The sequence below is a fragment of the Chanos chanos genome, chromosome 12, assembly GCF_902362185.1.
Source record: "Chanos chanos chromosome 12, fChaCha1.1, whole genome shotgun sequence".
Lineage (NCBI taxonomy): Eukaryota > Metazoa > Chordata > Actinopteri > Gonorynchiformes > Chanidae > Chanos > Chanos chanos.
The window spans coordinates 24,016,951-24,031,950 of record NC_044506.1 but is presented as its reverse complement, the minus strand read 5'-3'; the positions used below and the strand labels follow the sequence as shown (position 1 = coordinate 24,031,950).

The 15,000-nt window shown below is 45.0% G+C and overlaps 2 protein-coding genes across 4 annotated transcripts in view; both read left to right on the top strand.

The window, feature by feature from the left end:
• cbx3a (chromobox homolog 3a (HP1 gamma homolog, Drosophila)) overlaps window positions 1–3,099 on the top strand; it is an 11,862-nt gene extending 8,763 nt beyond the window's left edge. For all 3 annotated transcript variants that reach the window (XM_030788822.1, XM_030788823.1, XM_030788824.1), the window contains exons 4-5: window positions 97–191; window positions 2,394–3,099. In XM_030788822.1, coding sequence (XP_030644682.1) covers window positions 97–191; window positions 2,394–2,520 — 222 coding nt within the window. In that variant the 3' untranslated portion in view covers window positions 2,521–3,099. The remainder of the gene's footprint in view (window positions 1–96; window positions 192–2,393) is intronic.
• Window positions 3,100–8,765: 5,666 nt separating this feature from the next.
• The window catches only part of snx10a (sorting nexin 10a), a 45,257-nt gene continuing 39,022 nt past the window's right edge, over window positions 8,766–15,000 (top strand). The window contains exons 1-6 of the mRNA XM_030788627.1: window positions 8,766–8,789; window positions 9,279–9,365; window positions 9,531–9,631; window positions 9,854–9,952; window positions 10,630–10,851; window positions 11,838–11,994. Of these exons, the coding sequence (XP_030644487.1) occupies window positions 8,766–8,789; window positions 9,279–9,365; window positions 9,531–9,631; window positions 9,854–9,952; window positions 10,630–10,851; window positions 11,838–11,994 (690 nt within the window). The remainder of the gene's footprint in view (window positions 8,790–9,278; window positions 9,366–9,530; window positions 9,632–9,853; window positions 9,953–10,629; window positions 10,852–11,837; window positions 11,995–15,000) is intronic.

Here is a 15,000-nt window from a genome sequence, read left to right as displayed (position 1 = left end):
GTGTGTGTGTGTGTGTGTCTGTCTGTATTAATGTGTGTGTGTGTGTGTGTGTGTGTGTGTCTGTATTAATGTGTGTGTGTGTGTGTGTGTTCGCAGACTGAGAAGCCACGAGGATTTGCACGAAACCTTGAGCCGGAGCGAATTATTGGAGCAACGGACAGCAGTGGAGAACTTATGTTCCTAATGAAGTGGTAAGAACATGGCCTGCTTCTCCTGAGTTAGAGCTATCCTGTCTCTCCTCCTGTCTGTCTTCTCTCTCTCTCTCCTGTCTGTCTGTCTCCTCTCTCACCCCTCCTGTCTGTCTGTCTCCTCTCTCTCTCCTCCTGTCTGTCCTTGTCCTCTACCCTGTTCCCTGCAGCCTGGAGTCCTGAGTGAATATGCTTAACACTCTTTTTGTCTGAAGTACAGATTGTCCCAGTGACAGATAGTGCTGCCCCTGGTAGTGTGTTGCAGTCTGGTCTGTGATGCCTTACCTGACTCACAGGACACTGGAATTTATGTAAGGGATAATGTACAGGGAGCTGGTCATTATTGTGAAATAAACCCTGACAGGGTGATGCAGGTCTTCAGTCATCCTGAAGGGGTTTTTTTTCTCAGGCTCGTTGTACATTATACAATAATTTGACACAAAATATTGATTTAAAAATGACTGATTTAAAAATTATTTTAAATCTTCCACTAAAGAATAGTCCATTAGTGATCAGCACAGCATCCATAGCAGTGGTCTGTTACTCATAGCAGTGGTCTGTAGTGTGGACGAAGTGATGCAGTGCTTTGTGTGACCAGCAGGTGGCATTTCACTCACTGACTTACAGGCCACAGAAATGTTGCTTGTTTGGAAATCACTTCCTTCATATATTTTCATTCAAAGCTAAACCTCCCCAGGGCTGGTCAAGAAATTCTGACGTAATCCATTAGAGCACAATTCACCAAATCAGCTTTTTTTTTTTTTCTTTGCCTGCTTCCTGAAAATGGTGATTCTCTCTCTCGCCGTTCCCGCAGTTTTCCCATCTCAGCAGAGACGGAAAGCGAGAGCTCTAAAGACTCGGACCGACCTCCACCTGTACAGCCTCTTCCCACAGGCCCATGTGCCTCCTAAACAGCCCCCCCTCTGTTCTCCCTCTCTCTGACTGTTCAGCCTTTACCGCTGTCCTCTGCCTGTCAGTCAGGGGACACACACACACTGTCCTCTGCCGTCTGTCAGTCAGTCAGGACACACACACACACACACACACTGTCCTCTGTCGTCTGTCAGTCAGTCAGGACACACACACACACACACACACACACTGTCCTCTGCCAGTCAGTCAGGACACACACACACACACACACACTGTCCTCTGCCAGTCAGTCAGGACACACACACACACACACTGTCCTCTGCCGTCTGTCAGTCAGTCAGGACACACACACACGCTGTCCTCTGCCAGTCAGTCAGGACACACACACACTGTCCTCTGCCGTCTGTCAGTCAGTCAGGACACACACACGCTGTCCTCTGCCGTCTGTCAGTCAGTCAGGACACACACACGCTGTCCTCTGCCGTCTGTCTGTCAGTCAGTCAGGACACACACACTGTCCCCTGCCATCTGTCTGTCAGTCAGTCAGGACACACACACACTGTCCTCTGCCATCTGTCTGTCAGTCAGTCAGGACACACACACACTGTCCTCTGCCATCTGCCAGTCAGTCAGGACACACACACACTGTCCTCTGCCGTCAGTCAGTCAGTCAGGACACACACACACTGTCCTCTGCCGTCTGTCAGTCAGTCAGGACACACACACACTGTCCTCTGCCGTCTGTCAGTCAGTCAGTCAGGACACACACACACTGTCCTCTGCCGTCTGTCAGTCAGTCAGTCAGGACACACACACACTGTCCTCTGCCATCTGTCAGTCAGTCAGGACACACACACACTGTCCTCTGCCATCTGTCAGTCAGTCAGTCAGGACACATACACACTTTAACTCATTGCTTTGCTCTTCCTCACTATAATTTATCATTTACTAACTCATTACTTGTCAAAACTGATTGCTTCACAGATCCCTTACCTGCAGTCTGCCTGCGTCCAGTCTGTCTTATGCATGTTGTACAGTCTGCTCCTGGTCTGTGGACTGTCTTATTTTATAGTCTAATCCATTGCCTGTTGTGTATTCTGTTGTATATTGTATAGTCTCTCACAGTCTGTATTTTATTTTATAGTCCGGTATATTGTCTACTGTACAGTCTGTCTTTACAGTTTGTTCTCTGTCTTTATAATGCATCTGTTTCATACTGTTCTTATTGGGTATGTTCTATGTTGACACCTGAACCAAGATAAATTCCTTGTAAACCGAGTACTTGGCCAGTGAAAGACTCGGATTCTGATCCTGTTTCTGTGACTCTGTCAGGAAAGACTCGGACGAGGCCGACCTGGTGCCGGCACGGGAGGCTAACACTCGCTGTCCACAGGTGGTCATCGCTTTCTACGAGGAAAGGCTCACCTGGCATTCCTGCCCGGAGGATGAGCAGCAGTAACCTTCACACGCACGCTTTCCTTGGCCAAACCTCCCTGTCCTCTCAGGGTGCCCCGCCCTCCCCCTTCCCCCTCCGTGGGGGGTTTTCTTTTCCGTTTGATGAAGTTGACTGTACTGGTAGTGTGAGCGGTGGTGTTTTTGTTTAGTTTTAAGACGGGATCAAGGCGCCGGCTGCGTGAGACAGGAGAGAACTGAACGCGTAAGAGGGGACGGACACACCACGCTTTGACTTCAGTACTGGCTTTGACTTCAGTACTGGCTTTGTTGATTTCTGATGTCTCCTCCCTGCCAGCTCCTCTCTCTATACTCTCTCCTCACTCACGCTACCCTCCTCTCTAATACCCATAGCTGGTTTTAGCTGGAAAACACACTCATAGAACAATTTTGTGTAGTTTATAGAAATATTATGTTTGTTTTCTTTTTTTATCTAGTTACTGGTTATATTGTTCTTATATTTTATTCTCACTACTTACTTGAAATTCAGAAGTCCAGAGCATGTCGCTTGTAAATTCTCGCTGTAAATATTTTTTTTTTTTTTCCCTAAAAAAAGTTCTGTTCAATAAAGGTTTGTATGATTGCCTTTTTTTCTGTGTGTGTGTGTGTTTGCGTGTGGTGTGTGTGTGTTGTTTGCATGTGTGTGTTGTTTGCGTGTGGCGTGTGTGGTGCTTGCGTGTGTGTGGTGCTTGCGTGTGATGTGTGGTGCTTGCGTGCGTGTGGTGTTTGCGTGTGTGTGTTGTTTGCGTGTGGCGTGTGTGTGTTGTTTGTGTGTGTTGTTTGCGTGTGGCGTGTGTGTTGTTTGCGTGTGTGTGTTGTTTGCGTGTGGCGTGTGTGGTGCTTGCGTGTGTGTGGTGTTTGCGTGTGGTGCTTGCGTGTGTGTGTTGTTTGCGTGTGGTGTGTGTGGTGCTTGCGTGTGGTGTGTGTGGTGCTTGCGTGTGTGTGTTGTGTGCGTATGTGAGGTGTGTTGGGTGTGTTGTGTGTGTCCTGGTGAGAAAGTGTCAAACCTATGAATTACCGACGTTGATCTAAAGTCCAGGTGAGGTAGGTAGGTAGGTAGATGTGTCTATGTGTGTTTCTATCTCCTGGAGCTGTTGGCCCCTGAGTGCCAGAGGGCGGGAGAAGACACTGATTTCCTAACAGAGGGAAACTTGTCACCCTAATGAGCCCTCCATGATTTGGGTGTTACTCTTGGAAGCATGATTTCTCAGGTAACAAACTGACAAGCTAAAATTTAAAACTGTCCAATAGGAGAGAACCAAAGGAGCACTTTTATTGGACATCAGACTGCCTGAACCCGCCCATGCGTCTGGTGTTTTGGACCAGAGGGAAGACAAGTCTGAAGTGACTTCCTAATGAGGATTTATCATTAATCTGGTCCAATCATTATGAACCAAAGGGCATCCTCCTCTCAGACCTCCTCAGGCTGGTCTGAACTCCTGCACTCTGCTACTCCTTTCCTCTGACATGAGAAAGAGGTCAATTCACAGAACAGCACCCCGGGGCTGTACCAACCATTTCACCACATGGGAAATGAAAGTATTTCTACACTGTGGAAATTTCTCACTTGATGTTATATGTCACTGTTTTACTGTGTTGACTTCACGCTTACCCAAGGTGAACTTTCAGTGTATGGAAATTCCCATTTCACACTGTGGAAACCAAGGAAAACTGGAGTGTGTGGTCACATGACACAGGTGGCTAACTGTTGGTTAATCATAAATCTGGTTGTAATGCAGAATTGAGTCAGTCTGTGGCCGTGTGTCTTTCTGTTTCTCTTCCCAACCAGCTGCTCTCAGAGTGTCTGTGGCTGATACCATGTGGTGTCTCCTTTAATGTCCGTCTCATTGTCTCATTGGTGGGTGTGTAAGGAGCTCAGTGTTCGTTCCTCTTCTAATATGGAAACTCCTCCAAAAAATACAGAAGTTCATCACTGCCGTTTGGTAAGATTAAGTTTTAGTTTTAACTGTTACAGTTTGAGACCTGATTTCTCTCCTTACAGACAGTATATGTGTGTGTGTGTGTGTGTGTTACACATATACACACACACACACACACACAGTGCTGTCAGTGGAGCTCTGAGTGTAATTTAGTCACCATTGTTTACCATAGAGACACACACACACACTCTCTGTATGCTCATTCTGAGACTGTCAACAGGACAGAGACTGATCTAATCACACACCAGTAATGTGACCAGTAATATGAGCGGTATAGCTGGGACAATAACTGATCCCTGATTAAGACTCCAACTCAATATCCTTTTGTTCCTCAGGTCATTCAGGGTCAAAGTGCACATTACAACCACAGAAAGGTCAGAGGTCACTGAGGAGTCTGGGGGCGGTGATGTAATGTTCCTGTGAACAGGATTACAGTGTGGGTATAAACAGAACTCTCCTCAGTGCCCGAGTCTCCTGATCCTGATGACGGCTTTACGGACGCCCTTTGACCTTGTTTTGTCTTTATGTCCCCTCTCAGTGTTTTTGCCTCCTCAGTATCAGACTGAATCAGTGACTTAACAGTGACAGGAAAACTGAAACTAGTGGACACATCACAGAGTCATCGCAGAGCAGGAACCAAGACATGAGAACCCAGAGTCTGGACAAGCCAATACTCTAGTCAGCTCACCCACATGAAACACAAACCACATATATGTCTGCACACAACCCAGGAAAAGGCAGTGTTTCATCATGACTGATTAGGATGACCTCTGCCCTGCAGCCTAAGTTTACTATGCTGATGTGCGTGGTTGGGGGGGGGGGGGGGGGGTGTGGATGAGTTGACCGTGCTGATGTGCGTGGTTGGGGGTGTGGAGAAGTTGACCGTGCTGATGTGTGTGTTTGGGGGTGTGGAGAAGTTGACCGTGCTGATGTGCGTGGTTGGGGTGGGGGGGTGTGGATGAGTTGACCGTGCTGATGTGTGTGTTTGGGGGTGTGGAGAAGTTGACCGTGCTGATGTGCGTGGTTGGGGGGGGGGGGGTGGAGAAGTTGACCGTGCTGATGTGTGTGTTTGGGGGTGTGGAGGAGGAAGAAGAGGGAGGAACTAAAACTGAAAGGTGGAGTGCAACGTATGTGAACTGAAAAATGTGTTCTTTTCTTTTTCTGGCATATTCTCTCTCTCTCTCTCTGTCTGCCTCAGGGGAGGAGGCATTAGCTGCCATGGTAACCATGACCATGTGTGAAATTCAGTTTGTGATACCTCGTAAAAAGGAATAATATTTCAGTGTATGAAATGCTCTTCCTCTGTCAGAGTGGATTTGATGACCTGCTGTTCTGGATGTCTTTTCACATGCTTTTTTCACTCACCATCAGCACAGTGAAACGCCCAAATCATCCACGCCACAGGCCAATAAAGACTTCTGTGTCTGACATTGAAAAATGTGGACAAAACACGAACTGTTTTTTTTCCCGAAACAGTTAGATTATCATCACACTCTGAATCCTTTCAGACTGTTCTGGAAACCTGCCCTTTGCGTTGGGTTTTCTCGGTATGGTACGGTGTACGGTGTATGGTACAGAGCTAGAGGTCTCAGAGGATTGGGACAGCAGGTCCTCTGGTTGGTGTAATGCAGTGGTGAACTGGGCTTGTACTCCCTGTGGCTTTGCCTTTTTGTGTGGTGGGTGTTAGTCCATAATGATGGAAATCCATGAGAGATAGTAGATTACCTATAAATGACAGGATTCTTGTGTGTGTCAGAAGTCCTCTGCCTTACCTGCTTAACTAAACGATGGTCATGTGTTTTACCTCTGCGCACTGTTCTGTACACAAGGCTAAAGTGACAGTGGACCAAAGAGGATCAGAGATTTGGATCCAAGGACTAGAGCTCCATTCTTCCCCTCCTGTGTCAGTCAGTCATATGAGCTGTGAACTTGGCTTCTCGTTTTGGAATTGTCTCTTGGTGTTTTGGTGGAGTACTGAGTATGGACAAAGATTCATTACATACACACATGCACAAACACGCACAAATGTCAAAGTGCTCGGTAAACTGAAAGATTAAAAGAGTAAGTTAAATAAAGCTTTTTTAAGCCCGGCAGGCACGTGGGGCGGCATAGTTCTACATAAGATCTGTAAATCTGTAAGTACTGTTGTTGAACCACTGAGTTAGGCTCTGAATCGCTCAGGATTTTCTGTTGCTCAATGGCTTTGGGATACCGTCTCTAAACCTCACTCCCTTAGTCCGCATCGCAAACTGGGCAGCGACAAAACCTCTGGCTGGAATTGCATTCTTAACACAGCCTTTGCACGAGGAGGGTCAGTCTCTTCTTTCTTTCCCCCTTTTTTCCATTTATCGATGAATTCACGTCTACAACGCTGCACGCATATTGCCCGCCATGCTTAAGGCTTTGTTGTCATACAGAATCTGGGTTTTCACTTAAACTGCGTTTGCTCTGAAATATCCATGTGTATATTCCAATAAAGCCCAACTCATAAGCTTTGGAGTTAGATGTCTATTTAGATTGTTTTTGTCTGGTTCACCAGAGTGACTGGTTTTCTTGAGAGTATTATCTAATACATCATAACGGGCTCTGTGTTCGGAAAACCGCCTGCCCGTTTCTGAGATGCGAGAGGAGACTTTGGTGAGCACGGTTAGGTGAACGCGCGAAGCAACAGTGTCACACAGGCGCGCGCCAAACACGAAGACTCAAAATATCCAAGCGCACCAGAGGTAATCAAGGCATTCTGAGCAACACCTGGAGTGTGCTCTCCGCCGTCTGGTCTCAAGTTTAACACTCCTCATTCAGGGCGACACAAAACGTATATAGAGGTGAGACTGACCATTTATCTTCATAAGTAGCGTTTTTTAAAGGTTGATTTTAATGAATTGTATGAGAGATAATGAAACCTAACGAAAGCAGAAAAACATGGCTGGTTTTGATTTTGGCTGGTCTTGAATTTTACAGAAGAAGGCTAAAATTACGTTGGAGAAAACGATTCTTAAAACATTCGAAACGGAAATTCTATAAATGAAGTTATAGAATTTATACTGTTTAGAATTAGAGGCACGCTGCACTTAATCTGTCGGCCACGTTTGTCTCTGGGTAATGACCTGTTTTAATATATTTCATGACTGTGGTGCCCGAGTCATTCTGGTCTGTTAAATCATTTAAAACGATTCACACTTTTAGTGTCAGCTGTGGCTATATGTTTGTGAGTGTGCCCTGTCAGTTTGCAGAACTGTTTTCTGTCGTACACCCCTTTTTTCGGTAACATAATTCCCTTCGTTTATCTCAGTGTGCTTATTCGGCAGCTTTAACTCTTGCCTATAGGAAGTCATTGAATACAACGCGCGCGCGCTCGGCACATCTACAGTTTACTGTTGTCATCAGATTCATTTGTTCAAAGATACGGAAAACACCATAATTTGTAACTGAATAACTGGCCCTCACATCTGAATTAAACTGTCTTTATATTTTTACCTTGATTTGCCTGTCTTTAAGATCACCCAGAGACTCGAAGTTTATGAGAGGTCAGTGACGAACAAAGATTAAATCAGACGCCAGTCGACTCTTAAGGTCGTCTTTGTTCCAACCACTCTTACTATGTCTTAGGGGAAAGTTCAGCTGAAGTTCTTCAGTATCGTACGCTGTACCGTATTAGTTGTCCTTAATCGTCTAGAACTATCAATGGCATCTTGTATGTACAACGGTAAATGTACAACGGTAGCCTACTGATTGTCTTGAGAACATTTATGGGTATTATTTTTCTATTGTGAGGGTAACGGACTCGCCTCGAGCCAGAGCCGAACTCGAGGTGGGGTCCTAGCAGTCAAAGGCTCGAACTGATAAACAGTTGTCTTTTGATGAGGTTTACCCGTGGCGCTGCCGTCGACTGGTTCAGTTCAGCTACATAGGCTACAGAACCCAAACTGTTATTTCAGTATTGCCGCGGCCAGTGCGGCATTCGTCTCATACCATGGATGGCTAAGGCACTTAGGCACAGGGGGGAATGCAGAAGTGTCTTTTTTATACCCAAATGAACGAATGTATTTGGGTTTTAACTTTACTCAGTAACATTGCTGTCTAGTTGTGTATTATTGTGGGGAAAGCCTACGGTGGTGTAGTCGTATTCGTAGTATCTGCTCTCGAGCAAACACCCTTTTATTAAACCTAACGATGAGGTACATTATGCCTTCCGCGTAAATCCTAACCCTTCTTTTTAGGTCGTTCTATAGTTTCTGTTTGTAGCCGGCGTCATATTTGGTCAACGAGGTATTAATGCTCTCCCTCTGTCGTCCATAGCTCATTCATGGACATGACTGAAAACGTAATGAAAAAGGTTAGTTCTTTCTTTCTTTCTTTTCTTTCTTTCTTTCTTTCTTTCATTCTTTCTTTTCTTTCTTTCTTTCTTTCTTTCTTTCTTTCTTTCTTTCTTTCTTTCTTTCTTTCTTTCTCCCTCACTCTCCGAGGCTTCCACTGCTACTCTGCATCACATCTTCACAGACCTGCTACATTTAGAAACCAGTTTACCTGCTGAACTCAAAAATGGACTTTTTCTAAAATTGCATTGACAGTTGCTCTTGCGCTAGGCTGTCTAAAAATGCTCCTGGCTTTTGCAGTAACATTTGCAGTCTTTTTCAAGTAGTGTCTGGCTGTGTGGTTTTAAGTGTTTAGGCCAAGTTCCTGTGATGGTTTTAAGATAAAGAGAGACCATGAGACTGTGTATGTGCTAAAGCTTGGCAAAACTATGGTCTACTTTTTAAAAAATTATTTACTGTTATTAAATATTTAGATGGTCATTTCTGTGTACCTTTTGGCTCTGTTACAGGAGTTTGTCAGTGTTTGGGTACGGGATCCACGGATACAGAGGGGCGATTTCTGGCACACATACGTCAACTATGAGATCTGCATTCATGTGAGTGTGTCCTGACTAGCATGTCAGGCCCTGTTATGTGATAATAAACACACACACACACACACACACACACACACACACACACACTCTTTTCATGGTTTTTGGTTGATGTACGTATGAACTTGAGTGTTATGGATACACAGTCATGATGTTTCTTGTTTCCAGACCAATAGCATGTGCTTCAGAAAGAAGACTTCGTGTGTTCGACGGCGCTATAGTGAGTTTGTTTGGCTCCGACAAAGACTCCAGGACAACGACCTACTCATGTAAGTCAACACTTACCTGGCTGGTGTTACCCCTTGTTCTTACATGTTTTATTTTACTTTACTATTTGGCAGTGTTCTGAGTGACTGAAGCCTTACGACTGTTAGCTGCTTGCAGATGATATAACTGTGGTGTGTGTGTGTGTGTGTGTGTGGTTGTGTGTGTGTGTGTGTGTGTGTGTGTGTGCACGTTCGTGTGTGTGTGTGTGTGTGTGTGTGTCTCAGGGAGGTGCCAAAGCTTCCTCCATGGAATCCATTCTTCAGTCTGACTAACACAAACCAGGTGACGCAGAGGATGGAGGGACTGCAGCAGTTTCTGGAAGGGTATGGGTCTTTCCCTCTCCTGCACCCCGTCTCTGTGAACATGCCTGCCCTTCTCTGAACCGAAACCCAGTTAACCCAGCTGTTCTGTCACTGGTTTTACACTTCTCTGAATGAACACCTAGTTAACTAGCCGTTCTATTGCTGGTTTTAAACTGACCTTTGGGGTGAAGTTGTCTGCCACCTAGTGGCTGTTCAGTGGAAATTCCTTTTCCTCTTGCTGTCAGCATTCTTTTCCATACTCTGTGTGGAAAACGAGAACACTTCTCTCTCTCCTCATACAGTTACTCTAAAACGAGAACACTTCTCTCCCTCCTCATACAGTTACTCTAAAACGAGAACACTTCTCTCCCTCCTCATACAGTTACTCTAAAACGAGAACACTTAATACAGTTACTGTAAAACGTTAAGTGGGTGGAATCTAACATAAATGTGTTTCAGATGGAGGAGTTGTGGAGAAATATGGTTCTTTAAGAAGTGATGTGTTCTCCTGAATTATTGTATGAATAATTTGATCTGTGCAAATATACCTGTGCATATATTTGTTCAGCATGTTTTTTGTTTAGTTTGTTTTTATGTGTTTGTGTGGAGCACTAAAGTCTGTCGGTCTCTGTGTGGACAGAGTATTGAGGTGTAAGTGAACAGTGTGTAAGTCTCTGTGTGTGTGTGTGTGTGTGTAGGGTGCTGAGGACTCCGATACTGCTGTCAGACAGCCGTCTGCATCTCTTCCTGCAGTCCCAGCTGAGTGTTGCTAAGATGGAGGCGTGTGTGCAGGGCCTGACACGCTACACAGTGGCCCAGGCTATTCAGCGCTGTGTGTGTGACACACGCCGCTTTCCACTTGAGGAGGAAGAGCGTGAGGAAGAAGAGAGGAGAAGCTGCTGTGACTCCGACTCTGAGAGGTATGTGTCTCACTGAGGCTGTGACTCTGACTCTGAGAGGTATGTGTCTCACTGAGGCTGTGACTCTGACTCTGAGAGGTATGTGTCTCACTGAGGGTGTGACTCTGACTCTGAGAGGTATGTGTCTCACTGAGGCTGTTGTACTGACTCTGAGAGGTATGTGTCTCGCTGAGGCTGTGACTCTGACTCTGAGAGGTATGTGTCTCACTGAGGCTGTGACTCTGAGAGGTATGTGTCTCACTGAGGCTCTGACTCTGAGAGGTATGTGTCTCACTGAGGCTGTTGTACTGACTCTGAGAGGTATGTGTCTCGCTGAGGCTGTTGTACTGACTCTGAGAGGTATTTGTCTCACTGAGGCTGTGACTCTGACTCTGAGAGGTATGTGTCTCACTGAGGCTGTTGTACTGACTCTGAGAGGTATGTGTCTCGCTGAGGCTGTTGTACTGACTCTGAGAGGTATGTGTCTCACTGAGGCCGTGACTCTGACTCTGAGAGGTATGTGTCTCACTGAGGCTGTTGTACTGACTCTGAGAGGTATGTGTCTCGCTGAGGCTGTTGTACTGACTCTGAGAGGTATGTGTCTCACTGAGGCCGTGACTCTGACTCTGAGAGGTATGTGTCTCACTGAGGCTGTGACTCTGACTCTGAGAGGTATGTGTCTCACTGAGGCTGTGACTCTGACTCTGAGAGGTATGTGTCTCACTGAGGCTGTGACTCTGACTCTGAGAGGTATGTGTCTCACTGAGGCTGTGACTCTGACTCTGAGAGGTATGTGTCTCACTGAGGCTGTGACTCTGACTCTGAGAGGTATGTGTCTCACTGAGGCTGTGACTCTGAGAGGTATGTGTCTCACTGAGGCTCTGACTCTGAGAGGTATGTGTCTCGCTGAGGGCGTTTTATTGAGATGTTTTTACAAACTGTTCCTGCTTTCTCTGGGTGAGTCAGTGAGTTGAGCTCTGAGTTTTTTTTTCTTTCTGTCCCACCAGCACGACGTCCTCTGGGCTTGGTCATAGTGTGGAACCAGCAACTCCAAATACTGAGAGCTCTTCTCCTGACAGAAGCCCCACACACACCTTTGAGTCTCCGCCCACTGACACAGAGCTATTTAGCTGTCTGTCTTCGTCTCCTAGCAACGAACAGGATGTGCATCCATGACGTGTGCTCAGGGCGTCCTGCCTATCTCCGTACAGGACAATGTTTCTGCTTTTACAAATGACGACCACAGTGGATGAGGAGCTCGGGATATGTGTGTGTTTTTTTTTCCTTTATTTTTACGTCCCATCTCTCCTCCATCGGTGCCTTTTTTTTAAAAAGAGGACTCGCTGAACGTCCTCGTAAAACTTCTGCTGCCTGCGTGTTGTTCTGAGGATGAGTAGTTGTGTTGTGTGAATGCACAGGTGAAGAAAATGGACTTTTTCATGAGCGGCTGCAGCGTCTGTGCCTGACCCTAAAACAAAGTGCTACAGCAACAGGGTTTTTTTTTTTTAACCATGAAATGGCAGCGTGTCAGCACTGTTTTGCATCTGTTTTATCAGCCAATGTGAGCCAGATTTTTCAGGGATGCAGGAGAAGCAATGCTGACTTTTAAAAGATTTAATTTCTGAAAAATACTTTTATTGTGATTTAAATATGTAATGTTCAAATAAATGTTGTTTTATTAACTGTAATTGTGTGTGTGTGTGTGTGTGTGAGAGAGAGAGAAAGAGAGAGAGATCTGAATTTGTTTGTGTGTGTGTGTGTGAGAGAGAGATTTGAATAAATGTTATATTAACTGTAGAGTGTGTGTGAGTGTATGTGAGAGAGAAAGATTTGGAGGTGCAGTTTTTCATAAATCCTGATGAAGGCAAATGCCACGATTCCATCTGATTTGTCCCCTTGATAAAAAAAACCCCCCAATATAACTATAACTGAGGAGAAAAACAGGTGAAAGGTGCCTCGTTTTCTGGCCAGAATACCTCTACAATCCCACTTTATGTCTACAGTGGTCAAATGCTGCTTTGTCCTGTCATAGTTTTGTCTAAAGCTGCTCCTCTCAGTTTTTCTTCTCAGGGTTACTTTACTCGTTACTCCTTCTGAGAAGTAATTGCATAACTTTACTTTTGAATTACTCTCTAAAACTACAAATTCTCCAATTTACCACATAAAAATACAAGGACAAACATCATAGTCCTTTCATTACTTTATTGTCAATGCAATAGTTTCGCGTCGTGCCTAAAAACACCCCTTAGCTGTTCTAAAATAACTGTAAAGCGTGGCCTCATTCATGAGTTCACATTTTTCACCAGTCACAAAAAACAGAAACCGTGTGAGATTCCATAACTGTTTTTTAACAGAAATAATTTATTTTAGTGTGAGTTTTCAACATTTTACAGCTTAGCCATCTAAACACAGCTGTAGTGTGGTTAAGGCTGCCACCCGTCCCTTATAATACGCGATCGGCCTGTATTGGAAAATAAAATGCTGCGATTGAAACAATAAGGGACGCGATTTGTCCCGTATTTTCGTAAACGTCGTTTCATATATACGCTAGATCTTCAGAGCGCTGAGAATGACATAAAATAAAATCAAACCAGTTATACAAGCGGAGTGGGGAAGTTTAATTTCAGTGGTGAGCTACAGACCAACAAGATCTGCGTGCTATGTGAGATTGCACATCAGCGTCATCGTTTCCATTAGGTGTAACTCAGTGGTTGTCTTGTAGCTTACACTAAAATAGCACCCTCAGTTGCTGTATTCATATTTTCCTTATTATTTTAATGATGTCTGAAGTCACCCGGTGAAACGTAAGAGGCTCTCGAGATACTGGGCTGAATGATCAGTGGGTCAGCCCTTTCCCTGGCGACGAATACAAGGCAAACTGTACAGTTTGCTATCGAGCTTTTTCGGTGGCCCACGGGGGGTGGGGAGTGTCTGACCTTAAACAGCACACTGCAGGTGCTACCCATGTCCGCGCAGAGCAGACTACACAGAGTGGAATCGCTCGATTCCTTACACCTCAGACTTCCTCCGAGGCGGACATGGTGTATTGTCTAATTGTATATTGCCAACTGTAGCCCATATTATAGCCTACGTTAGCCTGTATTACACAGCAACCAATTCAAATAGCTAGGCAATAATCAGTGTAGATATCATCCCGATATTCCATCCATTCTCTTATATTTTGGGCTGAAGGTTAAGTAGTTATTCATTTATAATTAATAAATATGATACATTATATAAATATGACAGTGTACAATCCTGATCCTTATAGGGTTATTTATTAATTTTAGGGGGAAAAGGACCCCAGTGTCCTTTTGTATTTGACAGCCTAATCCTAATCCATACACGTTTTCAATCCAATAAATGACGCCTCCTCTGCAGGTAACAGGTGCAGAGTTGACACATGTATATCACACAGCAAAACCTGAGCGAGGATTTGCGGCGAGAGGGGGGGTGGTATTTGGGGGTGGCGTCCCTTATTTCTCCGCATAAAAGGTGTAGCTACATTAATCGGGATGTTGTCATTTGGCTGCAATGGTTAACTGCCGGTGGTTTCTCAGGTAGCTAGTAATGCATTTTGGGTCACGTCATCAGCTGACAGCTGCGTTATCTGTATTTTGTGATTAAAGGTAACATGAAAGCTCTCCGTATTATTGTCCTGGTTGGCTACACTGTATTTTCAGGTTTTCTCAAATGTAGCAGACCTTGCTAGCTGGCTAACTAACCAGTTGTCGGTCTTGTCCCATTTAACGGGAGCTACTGTCAAGGACCCAATCTCTCCTTAGCGACAGTGGGTAGTCATATTATAGATACACAATGAAGGTGAACAGGTGTGTGTCGCATCACGGCTGCTTCGATGATCATGTATTTTAAATCTCATTACCGCATCACCGCTAACCACCAGTGTATTTTATCCATATAACCCAGTAACAATAACAATGTGTCCCTGTAGCCTGACAGAACATAGCTTTCCATTCTGTCTGACCGTCTTACTGACACACACATTTACACCCTGTCTTACTGACACACACATTCACAACCTGTCTTACTGACACACACATTTACACCCTGTCCTGCTGACACACACATTCACAACCTGTCTTACTGACACACACATTTACAACCTGTCTTACTGACACACACATTTACACCCTGTCTTACTGACACACA